Consider the following 26,242-nt stretch of genomic DNA (forward strand, 5'->3'; position numbering starts at 1 on the left):
AGGTGTCTCCTCCCTGCCTTCTTTCACTGCCCCGTGCTGCTTTCTTTATGGAGAGCCAGCTGGGTTTGATCCCCCATTAAGCCTGGCCCACCCTCCAGGTGCAGCCAGGTTGCATAACGGGCCTCTCAGGCCCAGATTAACCCTTCCATTCACTCTGTGGACTACGCACTCATTAAAATGAACCAATAAACAGGGCTTCACTTAGTGACTATTCACTGCCCAACCTTCCCAGAATCAGGGCTGAGCGTGTCATTTCTAAAAGGCCCAGGGGCTCCCATCAGTACTTTGGAGGTGATGCTCTGCTCTGCTCCCCTTACACCACTTGGGCTGTGCAATGGGGAATGGAAACCACCCCCAAGCCCTTGCTTGGGTCCCGCAGTGGGGGTGGGGAATGTGGAACCCCAGTGGGTGTAACTCAGTGGTTCCCAAACTATTCAGGGTCATGCCCCCCTTACCCCTCCCCCCTGGAACCGGGGCCAGGAGCGGGGCTGAGGCTTGGGGGAGGAACATGGATGGGGTAAGGGGGCTGCATCTGGGAGTGGGGCTGGGTGTAGGGACGGAGCCAGGGGCCAAGGCTGGGGGCAGGGCCGGCTCCACTCACCAGCAGAGGAAGCTCATGCCTGGGGTGGCACATGCTAAGGGGCAGCATTGCGGCCATTCTGCCATTCTTGGGGTGGCACAGTCACAGTCCGGGCAGCTTTTTTTTTTTTTTTTTTTTTTGCTTGGGGCAGCAAAAATGGTAGAGCTGGCCCTGGCGGGGGGTGGGACCAGCGGCAGGTGTGGAGCAGCGGCCAGGACACAGTCATCAGGGGCTCAGGCTGGGGACGGGGCTGGGGGGCTGAGCCACAGCCAGGATGTGGTCAGGAGTGGGGTTGGGGGCGGGGCCACAGCCAGGATGTGGTCAGGGGCGGGGCTGGGGGCGGGGCCACAGCCAGGATGTGGTCAGGGGCGGGGCTGGGGGCGGGGCCACAGCCAGGATGTGGTCAGGGGCGGGGGACACAGTCAGAGGTTGGGGGCGGGGCCAGGCATACTGCTGGGAGCTAGGGCAGCAGCTGGAGGTGGGGTTGGTGCAGAACTGGCCTCCCTCCTAGGGTGACCAGACAGCAAATGTGAAAAATCGGGACAGGGGTGGGGGTGTAATAGGAGCCTATATAAGAAAAAGTCCCAAAAATCGGGACTGTCCCTATAAAATCGGGACATCTGGTCACCCTACTCCCTCTTGACCTGCCGTGGGGGCTAGTCCAGGCCCTGTTGTGCCCCCTCCAAATGTTCCTCACTGCTCCCCTCAGGGGGTGCGCCCCACAGTTTGGAGACCTCTGGTGTAACTGATTTACACACTTCAGTTTTAAAGTCTCACGGTGCAGCCCAGGGAACCCAGTTTCAATTTGTAATCAAATACAAATTGTTATTAACCTAGGCACATTTAAGGCCATGATGTCCAGCCCAAGGGACAAAAGTAGCCCCAATCCACAATTTGGTCACATCTGATTTAGACCGTCAGCAACCTCATCTCTTAATTTTTCTTTGATTCTGCAAAAGGAATAAGAGTTAATGTTTTGGGTTTTTGACATTGCAAAACTATTAATCATCCAGGTTAGTTCTTCTCTTTATTATTGCTCACGCCACAGCATGTATTCAGGCAGTCAGGTTAGGAGAATATAGAGAACGGTAAACTCTATTCCAGCAGTAATACAGCACCCCCTGACTTCAAGTGGTTTCCATCACATACAAGGTTTAGAGTTTGGTTCAATGGCTCTCAGCACCCCCACTACACAAATTGTTCCAGCGCCCCTGCTGTTATTAGTAAATACGGCTCAGATCCTAAGCATATGTGTAGTCCAGTTGACTTCAGCAAGATTACTCATGTGCTTTGAAGTTACTCATAAGCAAGCAGTTCCAGGGTTGGGGTCAGGGCTGGCTCTGGCTTTTTTGCCGCCCTAGGCAAAAAAGCCACCTGCCGCGCCCCCCCCCCCCCCCCTCCCAGCGTGGCAGGGGAGGGCGCCGAGCCTGGCTGCGGGTCCGCAATCCCTGACCAGCCGGAGCGCCGGGGGCAGGGGGGCAAGCCCGCCGCGGCTCCGCTCTCCCCGGCGGCCAGAGCGCCGGGAGCAGGGTAGCGAGCCCAGCCGGGGCTCTCCGCTCTCCCCAGTGGCCAGAGCGCCGGGGGGAGGGCAGCGAACCCGGCCAGGGCTCTCCGCTCTCCCCGGCGGCCAGAGTGCCAGGAGGAGGGCGGAGAGCCCCTGGCGGCCAGAGCGCCGGGAGGAGGGTGGCGAGCCCGGCCGGGGCTCTCCGCTCTCCCCGGCAGCCAGAGTGCCGGGAGGAGGGCGGAGAGCCCCTGGCGGCCAGAGCGCCGGGAGGAGGGCGGCGAGCCCGGCCGGGGCTCTCCGCTCTCCCCGGCGCGGCCCCGCTCTTGGGCCGGAGCGCTCCGCTGCGCCGCCCCCCTCCAGGCGCCGCCCCACGCACATGCTTGGTGGGCTGGTGCCTGGAGCCGGCCCTGCTTGGGGTTTAAGAGACTAAGAATTCTGAGATGCAAGCAATGGGTAAAATATCTTCTAATAGAGGCCACTTTATCCAGCAGTTTTAAAGATGGCTCAAGAGGAAAAGGCCCAGATCCTCAGGGAATCCCCTGGAAGTTAGGTGCCTAAAAACCTTTGAGTAAAATCTGCTTCTAGGTTTTACAGTCCCCACAGTTCAGGTGTTTGGATCTGGGTTTTGGTTTGTACCCATCAGTATTTCCAGGGTTAGCAAGGAATTAATCCTTATTTTCCAGCCTAGCACGAAAGAGCCTTTTTTAGATGCTGGATTCCACAGGATCATGACATGTTCCCTGTGATACTGAATGGCCGTCAGGTATCTGCTGCATTGTCAAAAGGGTATTCTCTTCTTCTACTCCATTGGGAATTTGTTCTCCAGATAAGTCTGAACTGTAACAAGAAGTGCAGATTATTATTGGGGTAGCAAACAAATACATGGGCCCATCATGGTGGGCCAAATCCTGAGATCCTAACTTAATCTTTGCCTGGGCAAATTCCTATTGAAGTTTGGGGAAAAGGAAACCATTGGGCCAGATCTTCAGCTAATGTAAATTGGCATCTCTGCATTGTCGTTAATGGAGTAATGCCGATCTACACCTGCTGGACCATTTCCGTTAAAAAAAAATTAATGGAGATATCCTATCTCCTAGAACTGGAAGGGACCTTGAAAAGTCATCGAGTCCAGCCCCCTGCCTTCACTAGCAGGACCAAGTACTAATTTTACCCCAGATCCCTAAGTGGCCCCCTGAAGAATTAAACTCACAACGCTGAGTTTAGCAGACCAATGCTCAAACCACTGAGCTATCCCTCCCCCCACATTAAAGTACACGTTAAGAGAGGGCTTCAAGTCTCAGGCTTGTAGGTGTAAACTGATCTCCATAGGGGATCAGAAAAGAATTTCCCCTTCTCCCATGTTCAGCACAGTAGAATTGGTCATGTGCACGATAAGGCGGATGGCTGGGGGCCGTCTTCCACTGAAAATTCAGCTACTGACTACTGGTAAACATCTGCACTTGATGTGCCAATGGTCAAATTGCTTACAGACCATCCTCTATTCTGACTAAGCAACAAAACATTTCAGAGTATGGTGAAACGATCAGAAATCTCAACTCCTAAAATGCATAGAAAGGAATTTGTGTCAATGGGATCCAAAGAGGATGCTAAACTGTACAGTAGCTGTGAGATAAAGAATTAGAGTTGCCTCACTCCTCTATTGAGACCTTCATCACGCATAGTATCTTCTTTTGCCTCTTTGGCATGAACACCTCTTCACTGTGGACTGAACATGAAACTCTTATGTTGTCATGTGTCAGCAGAAGAAACTGTTTTCCTGGTTGGGCACAATAATGGGCCAGATTCTGCCTTCACTTGCTCTGGTGTAAATCATAACTCACCCCATTGAAGTAGTTGGAGTTATACTAGTGTAAAAGTTGTGCAAGTCAGAGGAGAACCAGGCCAGTTGTGCACACCAGATTCTCTTCTCTCTCGTTTACCCCAGTGTAATACCAAAGGGATTGTTCCTGATTTACACCCATGTAGCAGGTCAGTCAGGTCCTTATGTGCCATTTCCTCAAGGTGTTCGATCAAATCCTCAAGTGGGTTATTTAGTTCACTGAACTGAAGTCGCTACATGACATCAAGCACCACCATTAGCAGTTCTTCAGTGTTCTGGCTGTCTATTTGTTACTCCATTATGTGCAATTTATAAGCAGCAATGCTGGATTGTCTGGAGTAAAGTGGTCTGGAGGTCAGTGTTCTAACACAGCATGTGCAATCTGTCCTGCTCCCATTGCAATCAATGGCAAATCCCATATTGCCTTCAGTAGGATCAAGCTTGGACGCTTTCTTGGGAAATGACAAAACAGATTACCTTTTTATCATATGCAGTTGATACTTCCTCGAGCGTTTATCTAGAAACAAAGCAGTGCTAATTAGAATCTGACAAGGAAAAACAAACCCATAATTCTTATGAAATTCTAATGCACTCCGACACAAAGACAATGTTGCAAATGTTGCAAAATGTGTAGCAGCTGAGCAGGGACCAGTGCCCTGACCTAAAAGGGTGCGTCTACACAGCAAATAAAGACCCATGGCGGCAAGTCTCAGAGCTGCGTCAACTGACTCAGGGTCGCCGGGCTTGCGCTGTAGGGCTAAAAATAGCAGTGTAGACATTCAGGCTTGGGCTGGACCCGCACTCTGAAATCCGGAGGGGATGAGGGTCTTGGAGCCTGGATCCAGCCCCAGCCTGAACATCCACACTGCTGTTTTTAGTCCCACAGCGTGAGCCTAAGTCAGTTTACCCCAAGCTTTGAGACTCGGTGCTGCTGGATTTTTTGCTGTGTAGACGTACCCGCAGTTATACCGGCCTGTGTCGGGAGTAACTCCAGTAAACTCAATGTATTTTCACAAGTGCTAAACCTGTGTCAGTCAGATCAGAATCAAGCCAGTTACATGCATGTGTGATGAACGGGCTTTGGCTTCTTAGAGGTTTCTTCCTACCATATCACAGTGAACTCCTCCTAAACTCTTCCAGTCCTGCCTGTCAGGAAAGCAAACCTCCACCAAACGAACAGGGTGACATGATCTCCAGGGGAATAAAGTACACTGAAGTGTTTAAAAGTCAACGCACATGGATACGTGTGTAAGCAGTAATGTTCTGGAGTGAAATAGGTTCATTGCACTTGTACAGAAAAACGTCACCAGTGCTGGTTTTACTGGCTGCCAATTCATCAGGATTCTCCTCTCTCGTGGAATCAAGGTAACACCGTGATAAGGTTAATTCCCCTAGCCACTTGCACGAGAGATCATCCTTTTGATAAGCAATAAGTACTGTGAGCCTCATTCTCTTTTCACATTGCTTTTCCATTACACAGGTGTTACTTCATTAACACCACTGGGAGAAACAGGCTCTGTATAGCCACCAAACTCTGCTTCAGTTGAGTCACTCCAGATTTAAATCACTGTAACGGAGAGCACAATTTGCTCATTGTACATATCTATATCTCGAACTGCTTCCAAGAACAAATTCTGTAGTTTTCTAGTGCTGTTACTTATGTATTAAGCTTAAGTTTTTAAGCATCCATTTCCCTGTGTCTGGATTTGCAATTCAACATCAGCCTTCCGTTATGCATCTCCAAAATACCTTCAACCTGATTCTCCTCTTTAACGTCAGTGGTGTTACATCCGTGTAAAACTAGCATGAGGTTAGAATCGAGTTCCTTCTCCATAGTGGGTTGGTTATGACCAGACCCCACTTTTGGCCCAGTTTTCACTAAATAAGAACAAATTGTTTTCACATATTTGCAGGCATCAAGAATCAAAAGCACTCAGGCAATGAACAGCAAGATAGAATGTATAGTTCATATTTGCCTTGTGTCAGCAATTCAATATTTCAGTTCAATATTTGGAGGACAGAAAGATGCAAAAGAGATCCACATCAGACCAGCAGCCAATGCAGAGCATTAAGATGGACACCTACCCTCAAATACTTACATGTCAATAACACTACCAGCAAGAATGTGAAGAGAAGAATGACCGTCACTACCACACTGATGATTACTGTTGGAATTTCATTCTGTAGGTGCTAATGGGGGGGAAGAAAGCAGAAAAGACTTTTAAACTATGATTTTTCTCTGGTAAGTTTAATTGAGGTCTGGTTGGTCTAACCAATAAGTACTCTGAAATGTCTGCAATCAGCAGGAGTTTGCAACGTAAATTTCAGGATGGATTTTCTGAGCCTTCCTCATGAATACTGAAGAAAAATCAGGAATTCTACGTGCAACTTTGTGGTATGTTTTGAAAGGTAGTTGGAGTGTGTATTGTGGTAATTCCAAGCTTATTTTTGTTTTGCATATGTTGGAGATTTGGCAAAACTACAGGTTGCTTTTGCAAAATCTCCTTGGGTGGGTTTGGTTAAGCAGACCCCAAACCCAAACTAGGCCTCAGTTTATCTGAACCCACAGGGCCAGATCCTGGCCCCCATTATGAAATGGTTGTCTCTTCCAACCAACAATATGCAGTGTTGCTTTAGCCATGTCGGTACCAGGATATTAGCTAGACAAGGTGGGTGAGGTAATATTTTTTATGGAACCAACTTCTGTTGGTGAGAGACACAAGCTTTCGAGCTACATAGAGCGCTTCTTCAAGTCTGGGAAAGGTACAGATCTGTGTAGCTCGAAAGCTTGTCTCTCTCATCAACAGAAGTTGGTCCCATAAAAGATATTACCTTAACCAACTATAGATTTTTAGACTTCACTAGCCAAGAAGGGAAAAAGTCCGATTCACAGGTTGTAGCACAAAGCCATCAGTGAACACCACTGGCTGAACCTCAAAGATGGGTTACCTGGTATTTGTCCCTTTCAAACACTGCCCTGTTCCCATGGAAGCAGACAGAATGGTTTGAATCTGAGGAATTTTATCTGCAAAGTACATGAATATTTTATACAGTGAGAAAAATTTCATTCTGGAACAGAGGGGAGGCAGCAAAGAATCATGGTGCCCAGCACATCTGGAACCAGGGCCGGCTCCAGCTTTTTTGCCGCCCCAAGCAGCGGCAAAAAAAAAAAATAAAGCCGCGATCGGCAATTCGGCAGCCAGTCCTTCCCTCCGAGAGGGACTGAGGGACCCGCTGCCGAATTGCCACCAAAGACCCGGACGTGCCACCCCTTTCCATTGGCCGCCCCAAGCACCTGCTTCCTGCGCTGGTGCCTGGAGCCGGCCCTGTCTGGAACAGTTCTGGGGTGCGAGACGGGGGAGGCATAGGAACTTTTCCTTGCCACTCACACAGCCATTGGAATCTGATCTTATAAAAATCTGTATGTTGCAGTTGGTCAGACTCAACATGACACACACTCTAGCCCTCTCCCCTTTCATGTCAGGTCAGCTGGTACAGGTCATCCACACACAACTGATCTGTAAGGACAAACTAGCCGAAAGGCTGCTGTGTGGAACAGTAGAGGACAAAAGGTAGGTGAACATGAAAAATGGCACAACACATCAGCCAATGTTTCTTGCACCTTCCTTTGAACCATTTGGCTCTGGTCACTGTCAAAGACAGCATACTGGACGAGATGGACCATAGGTCTGAGCCAGTCTGGGAATTCCTATGTTCCCATGTAACAATTTTAAACCACCTACCATGCTATTTTGCAGGCAGTGTGAACTTAACATAAAACACTATTTAAAAGACTGACAGGTCAGGCAGGCTGTTAGCTAATCAGACATTTCTGACCAGGGCTGGGCTAATAGCAGATTTTTGAGTTCTGTGGTTGAGCTGAAAAATAACAATCAAAGCAATAATTTTGTTCAACTCAAAATACATTTTGGAAGATTTTGTTTTGTTTTCCAGGGTTTTAAAACTTTCAGTTTTTTACATTCTGGCACAATATGTCTTTCTGAAACCAAAGGCAAAATGTTTTTGACATTTCCAAAAAATAGATTTTAAACTTTTTTTTCAGCTCAAACGCTTCATCGAATGTGACCTAAATTCACAAATGGTTTCAGTCAAACCAAATTTGCATTTTTTGGTGGAAAAACTGTTTGCATGAAAATTTTTGCCCAGCTCTGCTTCTCAGACTTAGAATAGTTTTTACCTGTGCTGGATTATCTACACTTTCCTCCGACTGGAGTTTTGAATCTTTTGAAGTCTCTGACAACAGAAAAAGCAGAGAATAAAATGAGTCTGATACCCTTGTCGAACAGAACCTAACTATATGAAGTCAAATTTGTGAAGGTCTTATTCACTGTGAGTAAGCATGTCAGAATCTGGCCCCAAATAAAAAAGAAGCTTTAAATTGTAGGATGAATCTCATTCGTAGCTTAGGAATGGCAGATATTTATCAGGAAATGTGTCAATATTCATCAGGAAAGGGTGAAGTCACAAGAACTAACAGTGAAGAACAGCAGAAAGAAACTTACCTTCCTGTGACGAAATTTTCACTCCGGTGAGCATGCCAGTAAATCAGACGTGGTGAATAAGGGCTAAGACCATTCATTTTAATTTCTGTTAGAATTATGTGTTACCACGGTAATTTGAAGATGCTGATACGATTTAAAATATCACAGGAAAAATCTGTAGTGTCAGGTGTTTTCCCACAAATGCCCCTGCAATTATATTGCAGCTTGATCCGTCTATCTGAGTGTCTATATGGTTTTAATTACTAGGGTATCGGAGCATCTCACAATCTTTAATGCATTTATGCTTACAAAAGCCCTGTGACATAGGGATGAGGTATTATCCCCATCTGTAAAACTGAGGCACGGGCAGACTAAGTGACTTGCCCAGGATCCCACAGAAGTTTTTGGTGGAGTAGGGAATTGAACCCTGAATTCCTGAGTCATAAGTTAGTGTCCTAAGCACTGGGCGGGCTTTCCTCCCTTGCTCTTAAGCAACATATAACCAAACAACGTTAAGCAATGTTAAGAGGGCCTAACATGAAAGTGCAAACTGCTGTAAAATGTAAAAAGCGAACAATGTTAAGAACCATTCAGAAAGGGATAGATAATAAGAGAGAAAATATCATAATGCCTCTATATAAATCCATGGTACCCCCACACCTTGAATACTGGGTGCAGTTCTGGTCACCCCATCTCAAAAAAGACATACTAGAAATGGAAAAGGTACAGAAAAGGGCAATACAAATGATTAAGGGCATGGAATAGCTTTCATATGAGCAGAGATTAAATAAAGTCTGGGACTGTTCAGCTTAAAAAAGAGACAAATGAGGGGGAATATGACAGAGGTCTATAAATCATGACTGGTGTGGAGAAAGTGAATAAGGAAGTATTATTTACCCTGCACATAACACAAGAACCAGGGGTCACCCCATGAAGTTAATAGGCAACAGGTTTAAAAGAAAACAAAAGGAAGTACTTCTTCACACAACACACAATCAGCCTGTGAAACGCATTGCCAGGGGACGTTGTGAAGGCCAAACCTATAACTGGGTGGAAAAAATTAGATAAGTTCCCCCAATGGCTATTAGCCAACATGGTCAGGGACGCAACCTCATGCTCTGAGTGTCCCTAAACCTCTGACTGCCAGAAGCCGGGACTGGACAACAGGGGATGGATCACTTGATAATTACCCTGTTCTGTTTATTCCCCCGGAAGCGTCTGGCACTGGCCACTGTCAGAAAACAGGATTCTGGTTTAGATGGACCATTTGTCTGACCCAATATGGCTGTTCTTATGTAGTTTCTTTAGCTTGTAAAATAAGGAAACTGTGGTCCCAACACAGTGAATTTCTATTGCATCACAAAGTGCAATGCTCTGCAAAGCTTTGTTTGCTCATTTCTTATTTAAACCATGTTCACAGTGAACTTTAAATCACGCCCTGGTGATATAGTGCTAGCAATGGACTGGCCTTTGTTTATAATGGACCCAGTTCTGCAAGGTGCTGACGTCTTAGAGTTGAGAGCAGTAAACTCCTCACTTAAATGCCTCACAGGATCGGGACCCTTGTGATTAAAGGGCAGCCCACTGAACTCAATGCGTTACTGGGTTGGACATGTTAATATTCAAACAGACTGCTGCCGTGACATTACAGATCATGCTCGGAAGGCAAATGTGTGATATAAAAAGTAACCACATGATCTATACTGGCAAAAACATGCTGATGCCTGAATGAGTCACATGCACATTCACCCGTACATAGAAAAAGACTTCCTAAGACTACATGTGTGGTAAGTGTTTGAGCGTGGGACTTCACTAAATGGTAACTTAACTGACTACCATTCTAGACTCAAGCCAATCAATGTGGTGAACAAGAGATCATCCGTATTTCAATTTATAATGACGATTTAGATGGATGTGAGGGAACGTTTGTTCTTTAGAATTTAATTACTGTGCTGAATATAATTAAATTTGTTATATTAAAAAAATGAAGCTGTGTTTTTATATATATTAAATCCCCCATTGTGGACAACAGTTTTCCTTGTACTTCTGATATAATATTCTGTCCTCTTTGCTCCCCCTGGAACTGTTTCCCTTTGTATTTATCTTGAATGAAACAAAAATAAAAATTTTAAAAAGACAGGTGAGTGGAGCAGTGGAAAGGTAGCTAATAAAAAGGGACCCGATTCTGACTTGACTTACAACTCCACTGCTTCCGGACTGGGCCCCTCCTAATACAAAAGGTTTTATCAGTTGGGGCCTGCGTCTAGCATTCTTCTGATCCAACTTCAGGCTACTGCGTTCCACCACCTTGGAGTTCATTAATTCCAGAAGCACATTCCTCCAGGTGCTGCTTTTGCAGGAATATACAACAATGAATGAAATGATGTGTGATGCTTGTCATTAAAACAGTAGGGAGCAGTTTGCAAAACTGGCCTCCTAAATTACACATGCAAATGTAGAGTTCGCCAGTTTACGCGGGAATTTAGGTGCTCAGTTAGGTGGGGATATTGGATTTGTGCATGCAGGTCAGCTGGCTAGGTTTGAGAATTTAGCCCACAGAATTTGAAATTTTTGTTTAGACAGAGAGATCAATTTCAATCCTCGCTTTCACTCCAAGATTTCACTACCAATGTACTAACCTTAACTTATACCACGCTTAAAGGGCAGTTTGCTTTTAACCAATGTATTGCGTTGAACACATCTGTTCACAAAGGACCTAATGCAATGGCATGATAAATGGAATTAAAGCCAGCGGCAAAAATTGGCCTCTCTTTTTGTATTCAATATCATTCAGCTGCTCTTCCGTGTTTTGTCACTTACCTCTACTTCACTCTGTTCTTGGGAGAAGTAAGTCATAATTCCTTTGAATGGGTGTGTGAGAGTGTGACTCATTTAAACAGTGGTGTGTTGTTTGCTGGTTCAGGCTCTGTGGTTGCTCTTGATACCACACTGTTCCATTTAGAGTTCCAGCTAGAACATCAGCAGGGCAGCCCTTTTGTAAAATAATGTACTCAACACAATAACACATTGACTGCATTTCCTCCTGCGTTGGGTCAGGGCCATCTGTGCTGGATTCCCATCCCGATCAAAAAGCAATAGTCATCTGATTTCTGGCATACATTCCTCCTTAGCTATACTAAAGAGGCTGCTCTAACAAAACATGCCTTCAGCAAAGGACCAATTATCCAAGGACCTACTAAAGTAAATGAGAACCATCAGGAGACATAGTACCCCAGTAGGCAGAATACTGCAGGTCTCAATCCAGCAGTCCTGCTACGTGATAAATACCAGTAGTGGTCATGAGAATGGCTTGGATCATTGTATTTAATGTCAATAATGTTCTCCCTACCCACAGAGCAATCTTTTTTAGGTATATAAGAAATAGATGCACTTTTATTCAATCCTTGTGACTAGCAGGTGGAAAAAATGTGGTCACTGAAACAAAATGGATGTTTAAAAAAAATACAAAATGTGCCACCAAAACCTAGAATTAATTCAAATATTCCATTCTCATAACACCAACGAGACAATTCAAAGAGCGGGCATTATGGGTGTTCACTAAAACAGAGAGATCCAAATTAGCTATCAGATTGAGTCTCTAAATATTGGACAGGCACTAATTAAGGCCCCATAGTAGTTAAGTTAGGAATAGCCTCGTGGTATGAAATAAGAGATTACTGTACTGGCCGAGCGAAGAGGGGAGTGGGGGCACACGGAGCCCCTGGCATGGGAGGGAGGATGGGGATTATGGTATAGGGGGAGGGGGAAATGGAGGGTACATATAGCCCTTGGCATGAGGGGCAGGGGGTGCAGAGTGTCCCTGAAATAGAGAGGGATGGGAGTGTGGCACACAGGTAACTTGTGGAGGTGGGCTTGGGGGGGGTGCAAGAGGCCCCTGGTGTGTGGGCAATGCACAGCCTACAGAAGCAACAATCCCACTTCTCCTTTCTACAGGATGTAGCAATACACTCAGGGACAAACAATGCTTCGCTGGAGTCGTGGCGGGGAGGGGCTTGCCATCGACTTCAGTGCAATCAGGCCTTTGCCCTAAATGAATGGCTTGTGAATTTAAAACTGCAACAATAACATAGACAGAATAAATGTGCCTCTGAACTGCTCAGCAACCACCTGCAGAACCGTGCTGTGTTCCATAGATTAGGCTGTGGAGTGCAGAGATGAACTATTTAACCAGAAGATGGTACGGGCCATGCATCTATATTGAATTTCCTGCCCCAACCACAGGCTGTTCTTATGAGGAATAAAGCAGTGTACTTTTCCTAAGGGCAGTAGAAAGATTTGAATTCCATGGGTCATATTCGGCTCTCAGTCAGATAGCTTTCAGTGGAGTTACCCTGCACGTACGCCTCTCCTTATGTCCCTGTTCTCTATTGTTTGTGCAGGATAATATAAAAAAACGGAACTTCTCAGCTTTCTTCCTAAACTGCCTGTCTATCCCACTTAATTAATCTCCACTGACAACTCCACTGTCCTCTGCAAACCCATAGACACCTACAAGGCTACGGCAAATATAAAAATTAATTATACTCTCCAGACCTTCACTGAGTTCCTCTTTCACCGAGTCTCCCGCAGGTGTCCAGGGAAATGTAGCATCAGAAATAGCATTCACTTCACTCGCCTCAGAGACTGTCTGGACCGTAACTGGGGGAACTGTCCCTGGAATTAAAATAAACAGAAACTTCTAACAGAGTCCCAGGACTCCTGGGGTTCACCCCAGATTTCAGAGTTTTCACAATACAGTAGGCCTGTCCTGTTATTTTGCTGAAATAAGCTGTGCTACATTTAATCAGTATGCATGAGTAGCATACTGAAGTCAGAGCCACTGTAACAAAGAGGTCCAAATACTGTCAAGTCACTTTCCACAAGGTATTATTTCTAGCCACTGATTCCCCCTAGAGCAGACCACACCCAGATCAAATCTAGCCACCTTACAGGATAATTTGGCTCATTCCCTGGAAGGCCCTAGCATGTAAACATGGCGACATTCTCTCTACCTGTAGCAAATGGATTGTCTGTGGATGTGTGAACATGATCAGGCCTCACAGTAGATGTTTGGACAGTGGCAACTGCAGTCACTGAAACAAAGCAGAAGAAGACAACAAGCTAAAATCAGTTCCTCGAGTAAACATCGCTTGGGAATGCAGAAGCTCAGAAGAGGAAGGACGGCAACACGTGATTTCATCAGTCCTGTGGCTGCCTTTCTCAGACATGGAATGCAGAAGGAAACAGACAGAGGGTAGGTCTACACGGCGTGAAAAGATCCATAGCATTGCATCTCGGAGCCAAGGTCAACTGACTTGGGCTGGCAGGACTCAGGCTGAGGGGCTAAAAATAGCCGTGTAGACTGACCTGGGCTCTGAAACTTGGCGCCACCGGTTTTTATTGCAGTGCAGACATACACCAAGTGATCTGATTATGGAGTTTAAGCTGCAATGTTTTACTATGTTTTTCTACTCCAGCAAGGTGCTTTGCAGACCATTCAGAACACGGGTTACCACTTACAGAGTAAGCATTTTCACATGTTCTTTGCACTGGATCAAATAAATCACTTTAGGCTACAGCATGGGAGAAGATATCATTCAGTGGTTCCTCCAAGTAACCTAATAAATGTTTCATCGGTCAGCTTAAAAATGATGTTTTTTACTCCAGTAACGTCCCTGCAGAGCAATGCCCAGCTGATGGCGCATAAGGAAGGAACGTGGAAGGTACAGGATGTAGGCCTGGGCCCAAAGTGCGAAAGGTAGAGCTGAATATGGAGCCAGCCCTGGATTTCAGTCTAGCCACAAAATTCAGATCAGAGTTAGATTCAAACACCTCATCCCCTCACCCTGCTACCTCTGAACCTTGAGGGTCCTACTAGCAAAGGCTGTGCAGAACGCACCTATGGTGCTTTGCCTCCATTTCGGATGCTGAAAGAACGAGGGGCTAAAAGCTCAGTGTGATGCTAGGAACTGTGTGGGCTGACTTTGTGGGTAAGCTGCTCCCACACAGCTCTACCCATCGCTACTCAGTCCTGATTTGCAACACCTCCTGCTGCTCAAGTTCTTAGCCTTTCCCAAACAAAGCCTGCCAATGGGGGCTAGTGGGCTATGAGACTTGAATGAATATCCACAAGGGCCAGCAAACTCCTGTTCATTTGTGTCTTAACCAGGGAGGGAGCTACAAGGCCGGAACAAATGTTTCCCTCAAAAAGTGAGACAGCGTTTTTAGAAAGCCCATGTTCTCCTCAGGCATCAGCTGTGTCTGAAAAAACAGGAAAGCAAAATGTGCCTACAAGAAGTGAATGAACCAAGAGAATTTCTCAGATCTGTTGTTCTTGGGGCCCTTGGGAGACAGTATGGCGCTAGCAATGGCTTTCCCAAGGTCAGATTTCCTCTTTTTTAAGCCCTTATTTGCTGACATTTCCACAAGTGGGCTATTGACATTGGGGAAAAAAATACAGGTCACTTTTCTAAGTGTCACTCTTCTAATTTGACCTTTCTGGCAGCATGTGAATTTTAACTGTTCTGTGGAAAAAAAAATCCAGGGTTTGAATTTCTTTCATAATTTGTTTCAAATCAGTTTAACTGCGAAACTATGGTGTGGTAGGACTGAAATCGCAGCCTCTATATTATTATTTGCAGTAGAGGAAAGAATTGATGGTGCCTCATGAGAAAGTAATGAGCTCATATGCAAATAAACATAGCAGTGAGAGTGTTGAAGTATGATTGGCCAGGGTGAAGGAAGCATCCAGCGTGGTCAAACCTAACATGGCCTCGTTTGTTTCATAATGAGACAAAGGATCTATTTTGCATCCCAATTATTTCTACCTTGAAGGAGGACTGGAGGTGACATTATTCGAGGGTTGTTGCTGCTTTCCGTAATCACAAGGAGTTAAATAATTTAGATAGGAGGGGACTGGTGTTGCCTACCTACTGTGTGCCACTGAATGTTCTGTGCTAGATCCAGTGCCAATGGGTGTTTTTCTTTGACTTCAATGGGCTCTGGGTAAGATGCTTCATGAGCCTGCATAACCCGCTGGTGAGTGTGTGGTACAGGTTGCCCCTGGGGCCGATCCACGCAAGCTGTGGCAGCTCCCACTTACAGAGGCTTGGCTCTTTAACTCAGGCTGTAGCAGCTCGTGCCTTTAGTTCTGGAGGTCCCTGGTTCAGTCCCTGGTGTGCTGGCCAAGAGGGCGGCTGCCACATTTGAACTGATGTCAGATCAAATCTCAGAAAGCAGGACCTTGGACCAGGACAGGACTCAGGAACAAACAAGGCCCGTTCCAGTTAGTGAAGTGGGGAACTGTTACAGCCTGACAGAGATCGACATGCATTAGAGACTCTACGGTAGTGAACTACTGGCCTCCAATTTCCATTGGGATACTAGAAACTGTGTGTAATGGTGCGTCGTCACCTCAAGAGTGCCCCTTGTGTCAGGATGCGGTGTTGCAGAGGTTTGCATCTCCAGCATCCCCTGCAGGCCTTCTGTCTTTGTGTGTCACTCAGCCCGCTGGCTGAGAAGTGGCTAGTTCAAACCCTTCCAGACTAACAAAATGTGCAAGTGTAGTCCAAAGTCCCAGAGAATCAACCTATCCTCTGGGCCACCTGTTCAACCCTTCCCATGGGTTTCCCCACCTTCCCTGGCTCAGGTATCAAACACTGTCCCACCCAGCCCAAGTTTTCACAGGAACCAGCCAGCCTTCAGGTTCTCCTTCCATATTGAACTCCCTCAGCCTATCTATATGGCCCAGGTGTCTGTTGAGTTCATCAGCTGATCGTCCTTTAGCCCTCGCTCTCTGGCTGACAAATAACGATCTAATTACTGCCTCAGTGGCATGAATGTGCCTAACTGGCCTTTAACCCTTTCTCACCCATGATGTGGATTCACTCATCATACTGTGATTTCCTTATCAGCTGTAGCATTTTGATCTGAGTCAGCATCCACAGGGACACGTGATACAGATTGTTTCCAGATGATTAAATAACTATAAATGAAGCTTTGATACACATTCAAGAACAGCCAACACTTCTGGTTATGACGACTTGTCAGAGCTCTGAACCCAGTGATCAAATGTCTTCTGCACCTGTATTATTATCACACACACCTGTACTGAGAACACCTTCTGTAATGAAAGCAGGATCGACATTTTCAGTCCTCTCGGAGATCAGTTCTGTAGTTGGTGATTCTGTAGTCATGGAGACAAAATAAGATGCTTAAAAAGACCATTTTTTTAAAAACATGGTGTTCCAAATTGCTGGTGCAATTTTGAGCTGCTAGCTAAATGTGGGTGAAAATTTGTAGACACCATTTATGTCTGCAGTTCAGGTGCCTAACTATGTTAACTTACTTCACTGGCAATTCTGGTGCATAGTCATCTAAATGCATTCAGCTGTGGGCATACTGAATTGTGCCTGCCTTTAACTGTGGGGACAAAGTTATGGGTGCAGTACTGGAGGCCATTTGTGAAAATCTGTCCCAAAATGTTCATGTTACAATGAGTATCAAACAAGATAAAAACTGGAAAGAGTTGCAAGCAGCATTGTGTGCAGACTTCAGTCTGGGGAAATGAAGTCACTGACAGATAAAATTGGAGATAAACAAGACCAACATAAGCATTAAGAAAATGAATGAAAGAGCAAGTACTTTATCAGTGCTGCCAACTAATTAATAATAAGGCCCTGATGCAGGAATGCCCTGAAGAATGTGCTTCATTTTAAGTATGTTTGTGAGTCCCATTGACTTCATCAACCACAGCAGGTGCTTAAGCAACCTTCCTCAACAGGGGTGTTTTCCTGAATTGGGGCCCAAGTTAGTACAAAGACTAGAGTGGATCTGTTGTCCCCCCATCACTCACTACCAGCCTCAGAGGCCCTCTAAACAAGAGGATCTAGTCTCCGGAAAGTCTCTAAATAGCATGGGTGTTCACACTGCAAAGGTGCTTGAGGAAAACAAGAAAGAGCAGAAGGGAAGGGAAGTGGAACTGGACTTTGTCTTGTGGAGCAGGGAAGACAGCACCGAGAGAGATGTATGAATGCAACAGGGATAAGTGTATATGACACAGAAGAGTCAGCACTACTTCTGGGCACAGTGAAACCTACAACATTCATTCCTAAAGTGCCTTCCAGGAGAGAATTGAAGATGATGGAGTTACTGTAAATTTATACCAGTATCAGTGAAAAGACATCAAAACGAAACAAAGTTACATAAAAGTTACACACCAAAGTAGACTGAAAGCATCCCTCACTTAATAGATAAAAGAACAGGTAATTCATCAGCGTGTGCTGGGGTAACAGGAATGCTCCATATTAAGGTATGTTTTTCTGCCCTTTTTGTGCCAACCTCGCCATGGCATAGTGAGAGAGGTGCTCAGAGCCATCTGTTTTTCATACCTGCAGTAGAGAGAACGTGTTCTGTTGTGAAAAAAATGAAATCATCATCTTCAGTGCACGCAGAAGCTGTCTGAAAAATGGTTGTCGGGGAAGGAAAGGTTGTTGGGAGGGCAGTTGTGGTTGTGGTTGGGGGAGCAGTGGGTGTTGGGAGTGCAATACTGGTTATCAGGGGCGGAGTAGTGGATGTTGGGAGGGCAGTTGTGGTTGTCTTTGCGGGAGGAGTGCGTGCTGAAACGAAATAAAGAGAAGCCGGATCAGAACATCTTCAATAGAACTTAAGTAAAACAAAGCCAAACCGTAACGGAATTTAAACAATCTATTTGCCAAAACTCTGAGAAGAGGCTGATGAACAGGTGCTTTAAAAGGCCAGTTAACTAGGTAAGAAATGAGTCCCAAATAGAGCTGGTTGGAAAACTTTTTTTTTGCATGGCCAATGTTGACTTTTTGGGGTCCAAAAATGGACGATCCAAAAACTGAAAATTTACAGCCAAAATCCCTAAAGCCGAACATTTCTGGGTTTGGAATTTTCAGTTTTTGATGAAAAATCAATTTTTTTTCAAGGAAAGCAGACACTTTCTGTGAATATTTTTGTTAAGTTAAAAAAAACCCCTCAATTTTCTGTCAAAAAAGAAAAAAAATGTTGAGAGATAACGTTTGACCAGCCATTATCCCAAGTTGTGCTGTGACTTCACTAGTTCCTCCCCATGATTAGAGGCAGCTGTGAATTTTGTAATAGTTTTTTTGTCGAAAAATGCTGATTCATGAAAATCAAGACTGTTCACAAAACAGGATTGGGTTTGATGAATTTCCTGACTCAAAAAAATAAATACCCCCCCCCCCAAAAAGTGTTAAGAAAAGAACATTTCAAAAGAGTCAAAAGGAAACATTTTGATTTTTTTTTCAAAATGAAAAATTCCAATCTTCCAGTTCAGAATGACTCTTCATTTTGAAATTTAGACTAATTAGATTGAAAAAGGTTTTAAAAGGTCAAAGTCAAAAAGAAACATTTCAAAATTTGCATAGCAAAATGTTTTGATTGACCTGAAATGGAAAAAAAAGAACAGTTCTTTGGTTTGTGAATTTTTCGGTTTGTGAATATTTTCAAGATTTTGACTTTTTGTCCTGATTCAAGACAAGAAAAAATTTCATTCTTGAAAATATTCATGGGATGAGAATCCGTTTCCCTCCCAGCTCTTGCATGATGAGGTAAGATTGTTCGCTCCTGTATGCCTATACGTGTCCGCTCATAGTTTAGAGCACAGCACAGATCACTGGCCTTGAATGTTCAGTAGTCACCAAGCACACCCCTGTTTCTCTATAAAGAGAGACAAAGAGGGTGAAGTAATATATTTTATTGGACCATGAGTGAGACATGCTTCTGAGTTACACAGAGCTCTTTTGTCAGGTCTGGGAAAGGCACTCAGAGTGTCACAGTTAGATACAAGGTGGAACAGATTAACATAAGTAGTTAGCACATACTCTAAGGGACCATTCAAGATGAAGTGCCCCATTAACACTTCTGAAGTCATAGGACAAAAAGGGGGGTCAGTGGGTTACAGATTGTTGTAATAAGCCATAAATCCAGTGTCTTTATGAAGACCATGATTTTTAGTGTCTAGCATAGTTATGAATTTATTCTCCCAGACTTGTCTTTTGGAAGTGTTGTGCAGGTTCCTTTGAGGATGAGGACTGAGAGGTCAGATATGGAGTGATCTCTTTGTGAAAAGTTTCAGAGTAGCAGCCGTGTTAGTCTGTATCAGCAAAAACAACAAGGAGTCCTTGTGGCACCTTAGAGACTAACAAATTTATCTGGGCATAAGCTTTCGTGGGCAAGAACCCACTTCATCAGATGCATGGAGTGGAAAATACAGGCACAGGTATAAATACATGAAAAGATGGGAGTTGCCTTACCAAGTGTGAGGTGAATTTAACGAGACAATTCAACTGACAGCAGGATACCAAGGAAGGAAAAATAACTTTTGAAGTGGTAATGAGAGTGGCCCATTTCAGACAGTTGACAAGAAGCCATCACCTACAGCCTCCAACTAAAACCTCTTCAGCGCATCATCAAGGATCCACAACCTATCCTGAAGGACGATCCCTCACTCTCACAGACCCTGGGGGACAGGCCAGTCCTCGCTTACAGACAGCCCCCCAACAAGAAGCAAATACTCATTACTAACTACACACCACACAACAAAAACACCAACCCAAGAACCAAACCGTGCAACAAACCCTGGTGCCAACTCTGTCCACATATCTATTCAAGGGACACCATCATAGGACCTAACCACATCAGCCACACCATCAGGGGCTCGTTCACCTGCACATCTACCAAGGTGATATATGCCATCATGTGCCAGCAATGCCCCTCTGCCATGTACATTGGCCAAACTGGACAGTTTCTACACAAAAGAATAAATGGACACAAATCTGACATCAGGAATCATAACATTCAAAAATCAGTAGAGAACACTTCAACCTCCCTGGTCACTCAATAACAGACCTAGAAGTGGCAATTCTTCTAGAAAAAAACTTCAAAAACAGACTCCAACGTGAAACTGCAGAACTGGAATTAATTTGCAAACTGGACACCATCGCATTAGGCCTGAATAAAGATTGGGAGTGGTTGGGTCATTATAAAACCTAAACCTAATTTCCCCAATACTAATTTCCCCCTACTGTTACTCACACCTTCTTGTCAACTGTCTGAAATGGGCCATTCTCATTACCACTACAAAAGTTATTTTTCCTCCCTTGGTATCCTGCTGTCAGTTGAATTGTCTCGTTAGACTAACCTCACACTTGGTAAGGCAACTCCCATCTTTTCATGTATTTATAGCTGCTCCTGTATTTTCCACTCCATGCATCTGATGAAGTGGGTTCTAGCCCACGAAAGCTTATCCCCAAATAAATTTGTTTGTGGAAAGTGGTCACCCACAGATGATACGGTGTTTTTGTCTTTTATCATTTTTCTGTGTGAGTTCCTTTGAGAGCATAGTGATCGGCTGGTGTCACCCACATAGCTGTTATTGGGGCATTTCTACATATGTTTTTTTCTAGGCTTTGGAACTCTTTTCACTTTGCTACCACTCTCTAAGGTACATAGTCTAAGCCTCAATGGCAGAAGAATGGATTTCTCTCTACAGAGAGAGAAGAGAGTTTTGCTCACCTCTGTAAATCTGCAAATTCAGGTTTCGTTTGATATCATTGAACCATCCAGGGATCTCTATGCGACAGCAGTATGTCCCTCTGTCTTCGTGGTCCACATTCCTTATAGTCAGAGACACATCCCCTTTGGTGATAGAACCCTGGAGTTGGTATCTGCCAGACTGTTTAGATATCACCTTCTGCCCATCAGTGCGAACAATTTCACTGCTGCATTTAGATGACGGACAGATCCCCCGGCCCCAGCACATGACACGGAGGTCATGCGTTTCTCTAACGCTGTAGGTGCAGGGGAGCCTGACAGACTGCCCCACCTTCGCTCTTACTGTCATGTCAGACACACCGTGTGCTGGGGAGGAAGAGCAGGAAAAGCAAAGTCAAGACTTTTTACTCCATGGATACACAGCCCTGCTCCTCAATCTCACGCAGTACCGTATCCCGAGAACAGGACAGTCAGGTAAATATTTAAGTAAGAAGGGGAGAACACTCCTCTTGCCTTTCCGCCACGCACCTTGCATTCGTTACTTTGTTTTAATAGTGGAATAGTGACCCCTTTGGGTCATCCCAGTCTGAGCCCTGCCTGAGAGACCTTCTAAGATACCCTGGGAAAGGACATAAGCAAGTGTTATTAGCAAAGAAGATGGCAGCCTTCCCAGTCTTGACCAGAGGCCTGCATCTTGTAGTATATTAGTCTTTGCTCTCATTGTCCTGCAGTTGTGCAGTGCAGTGGGATGAGCAGACTTATGACCACCAGAATTCTCCCTACTCAACCAACAAGGTGAGGAACACTGAGCCAATTGCTCCAGTGTGGGAGGAGAAGGAGTTACAAGGTGATGGGAGGTCAATATTCACTTACCCTGAGGGAGGGGCGGGGGACAAAGACAAGGAATGCTCCCATCTCTCCTGAGCTGTGGAGAGTACTATTATTAATTATTATTATTTATTTTTTTCCAGGCATCCTGGCAAAGGAGACGCCCGAGGAGGGAGTACACAGCAACCATCTTTTAAAACCCGTGGGGTGCCAGTTGGCGGGTCTATTGGAATGGAGACGATTTTCTTGCACTTGAGCACCGCAGATTCCACAGGGAAGCTGAGAAAATGGGACCCAGGTTACTCAGGAAAAAGTCTTTCACCTTTCAATCCCAGCCCCAATTGGTCTGAAAGTGGTTGTCATCTATTTGGTGACCTGGTGTGAAATGAATTTGGCAGTCTCACTCCATCCCCATCTCTGCCCTGCCCCACCCTCCACCCCCCAAAAATGTTGTTACAATTGGATCTAAATGCCTGTCTCAGCAGTAAGCCCAAAAATCACCCAGGTGTGTCTAGAGGTGGTCTCTCCACTCAGGGTTGAGGTACATTGGCAGGCCAGTGCTAGAAACTTGCTCTGCCATTGCTTATGCTGTGCCTGTTCTGAGAATAAATAAAAGTAGGTCTTCATTCTTCAGAGCTGGCTCCACACATACCCCACCCCCCCGGCCCAGTTATCAAATGGGCCAGCACCTTTCCTGGACACTGCATTCACCTGAATACCAAGCATACTGAACCGGATGCTCCTCACGTAGCCCACTGTAAACCTGGAGTAACTCCACTGGAGCTACACGGCAAGAGCCGGCTCGGGCTATCAGTGTGTTCAGCTTCACTTTGCATTTATAGACAAACCCGTCTCATTTAGCCCCGGGTTTGTCTCCCTGCCACACAGCACCCCTGGCTGGAGGGCTGTGGGTGTGATTCTGAAATCAGAGCTAACAGGGATGGTTCTTTTAGCTAAGGGCACTATAATAAAAAAGAAGAGTTCACATATTGGGGCAAATTCTCTGCTGGCCTAACTCCATTGACTTGAGAGGACATTACCCAATGGAGGATTTGTGCCCTCCTGTCTGTTCCAGGCTGTATGATCTGCCCCATGTCCCCTGAAGTTTTAATTATGATTTCTACCTTCCTTGTATTCAGTCCCTGGTCATTTCTAGCATCGTGTTGAACAAGGGCCATAAGGAGAAGCATGTCTTTCTGGGTTTGCCTTGCTCCAGCCCAAACCCTGCCCTGCATCTGGCCTAGCTTGAGTACTAACCTGCCTGAACCCCGAATATGCATTCAGGACGGTAGCCTGAGCAACCGCCCATGCTACCCCCACGGCTATTTTGAGCAGACTACTGGAGCTAGGAAGTACCTCCCAGCGGCAGTGTAGATGTACCTTTAGTTCAGTTAAACAAAATCACACTATTGGCTGTATCTAGGGCCCTACCAAATTCACAGACATGAAAAACGCGTCACAGACCGTGAAATCTGGTCTCCCTCCATGAAATCTGGTCTTTTGTGTGCTTTTACCCTGCACTATACCGATCTCTTGAGGGAGACCAGGGTTTCTCCAAGGAGTTGCGGGGGGGTGGATCACAAGGTTATTTTACGAGGTCACAGTACTGCCACCCTTACTTCTGTGCTGACTTCAGAACTGGGCGGCCGGAAAGCGGTGGCTGTAGGCCAGGCACCCAGCTCTGAAGGCAGTGCCCTGCAGGCAGCAGTGCAGAAGATGGCCATACCATGCCATCCTTACTTCTGCGCTGCTGCTGGTGGGGGCTCTGCCTTCAGAGCAGAGTTCTCAGCCAGCAGCCACTGCTCTCCAGCTGCCCAGCTCTGAAGGCAGCGCCGTCGTCAGCAGCAGCACAGAAATAAGGGCAGCAGTACCACAATTCCCCCTACAAAAACCTTGTGACCCCCCCCCCCCCCCAAACTCCTTTTTGGGTCAGGACCCCTACAATTACAACACTGTCACATTTCAGATTTAAATAGCTGAAATCATTACATTTATTATTTTTAAAATCCTATGACCGTGAAATTGACCAAAATGGACTGTGAATTTGGTAGGGCCCTAGCTATATCTATACACAAATACTTCCATTAGGGGCTGATTCTTGGCCCAATACTCACATTAAGTAGCAACTACTCATATGAGTCCCACTGAGGTCAGTGTGCCTACCCAGTAAGTCTACTCAGTGCAATTGTTGATGAATTGCCCCCTTATGTTTAAAGTCATATAAAGGTCAAAACACAACTGAGCTCATAATTGGCTGCTCACACCATATTTATCAATGTCTCTTTTGGGTCATCGGCAGTGTTAGAACCTGTGGCCTCCAGTGCTAAAAGCATACACCTCTGCTACTTGATATAAGGGAGTAACTCCATTAGGGGGTAACTGTAATAGACTCTTTTCCTCTTATGTAGACTAGCTAGTAAAGGCGACGCAAAAATGCATATGCTTCTAGTGTGGGTTGTACGTTAGAGCTGGTTGAAAAAGGAATAATTTTTGCAAAAAAATCTTTACTTTTTTTGTTGAAAAAATATTGATTTTTTTCCCTTCCAGCTCTATTGTTCATATTTGCTTAGAGCAAGTTAGATATAGCATGAGTACCAGGTTCTCCAGGGGCTGAGTTGATAAAAGGATAAACATTGTTTGACTTCTCACTCTGTTGTGTCGAAACCTGGCAGTTCCAAGATTTAACAATGCTGAGCTAGGTTAAGATGGGTGAGAAGTGACCAATGGTCATTTTGACCCCTATGTTTCCATATAAAGATACTACTCACGCAACCACAAATGAAGGCCTAAAAACTGACTTTCTTTCAGGCTGAAGGAGTAGTGGGTAAAGGGTCCTCAGGGGCCTCCTAGTTAGGTCAATAATGGACATGGTAATGGGTTAGAAATATTTTGGATTCCCTGTGGCTGTGGCAATCCCAGTGTGATTCTGGCTCAACAGAAAGCATCAGATACCCTGGAGCTAGGTTAGCTTGCCTGCTGAATCTCAATGGGACCGGTGAAGGGGCAAAATCAATTCTGGTCTCTCACTGTTTTCTACCAATATCCCAATCTTTCCCTGGTTTTCAGATAGTGGTTTAAGAATATTGCAGTTACTGTAAGTATTAGAATGGCTACTTCATCCTGTTTGGCATTTTAACAGCTCTATACACCATGGACAAAATTTCCAAACCTGGGTGACTAAGGTTAGGCTACTCAGTCCATATTTAGGCATCTAGGACAGAATTTTCAGAAGCGACTAAGTGATTTAGGAGCACAAGGCCGACTGAAAGTTAGACTTGTGCTCTTAAGGCACATAGGCTCTTCTGAAAATTCACCCTAGATGCCTAAATATGGATTTAGGAGCCTAACTCAAGGCACCCAGGTTTGGAAATTGTGGCCAGTATACTACACAGTCTCTCGAGTTTTTCTAATTCTCCTTGTAACATGCATCTCTTGTAGTCCTTCTGCACCAGATTTTACATGGAAGATAATTAATTCTCTGCTTCCACAACGTTTTGGGTGGGATTTCTGAAAGTGCTCCGTGTTGCTATAACTCTCCTCCCACTTTACTTCCATTGGGAGTTTTACCGTTGACTTTAATCTGAACAGAATGCAGCCAAGGCAGAGAACTTTACCAAATCCCATGCTTTGTCTCACTTTATAAAAGCATTACTCCAATAATATTTAAACCTGGGGCTGGCAGCTCAGCTCAGGGCAGGCAGGAAAAGTTAGATTTACAAAAAAAAAAAATTACTTCTGTGTTGTTGTTATAGTTATCCAAAGCTATCTTAATAACCAACAGAACCTACACACAACTTTTGCATATAAAGGGGAACCAAATAGAACATCTGAATAATTAATAAACTGTTTAACTAATACATTCTTCTGCATTGGCACTAATTCAAATAATTTTTACAATCTTCTAAGAGGTCACGTATATATTTACAATCTTATATGTGTATAGGGATATACTATATATACACATACAGAAACAATGAATGTGAGTCACGTCCATGTTTACAACCTTATACATGGCTAGGGGTGTATATACAAATAGAAACAATGAATACCATTTGCTCTGTAACTTTCCAAAAATAAAATGAATCTCACTTTGTCTTCTGAAGACATACACTGGTAAAGCAAGCAAACACTCACCTATACACAGCTGTAGCACGATCCAGCGAAGCAACGGGGAATGGGCCATTCAGGCTGATTAGAAACTCCAGGAATGTACCAGAACTGACAGAGGACCAGCACGTACACTTTTCAGAAATGCTGAGTGAGCCTGGCTGTAGTATAATTTCTCTTTTTTTAGGCTTTACATACTGCAACCGCCTCTTCTCCAGTAGGAAGTAATCCTCCTCTTCAAGTCCTTCCACTAGCTCCTCTTTGCACAGGGTATGAAGAACAAAGTTCCCTGTCCTTGCATTCACAACTCCTCAACCCAGTCTATGCCTCTGACCTTATCT

At 45.1% G+C, this 26,242-nt stretch overlaps 1 protein-coding gene across 2 annotated transcripts; it reads right to left on the reverse strand.

Moving 5' to 3' along the window:
• Window positions 1-1,594: 1,594 nt before the first annotated feature.
• Window positions 1,595-26,242, reverse strand: LOC101945299 (T-cell immunoglobulin and mucin domain-containing protein 4). 2 transcript variants are annotated; one of them, XM_065555145.1, is made up of 10 exons: window positions 25,929-26,238; window positions 20,988-21,332; window positions 17,816-18,043; window positions 16,531-16,611; window positions 13,439-13,519; window positions 12,981-13,100; window positions 8,123-8,178; window positions 6,024-6,114; window positions 4,402-4,441; window positions 1,595-2,921 (listed from the first exon to the last, which is right to left on the reverse strand). In XM_065555145.1, exons 1-10 carry the CDS (start codon window positions 25,975-25,977, stop codon window positions 2,789-2,791), a joined length of 1,224 nt encoding a protein of 407 aa, XP_065411217.1. In that variant the 5' UTR covers window positions 25,978-26,238; the 3' UTR covers window positions 1,595-2,788. The 2 variants fall into 2 exon arrangements, with proteins under 2 accessions (XP_065411217.1, XP_065411218.1); XM_065555146.1 differs by lacking the exon at window positions 13,439-13,519 and having other exon boundaries at window positions 25,929-26,242.

This window comes from Chrysemys picta, chromosome 8, assembly GCF_011386835.1.
Source record: "Chrysemys picta bellii isolate R12L10 chromosome 8, ASM1138683v2, whole genome shotgun sequence".
Lineage (NCBI taxonomy): Eukaryota > Metazoa > Chordata > Testudines > Emydidae > Chrysemys > Chrysemys picta.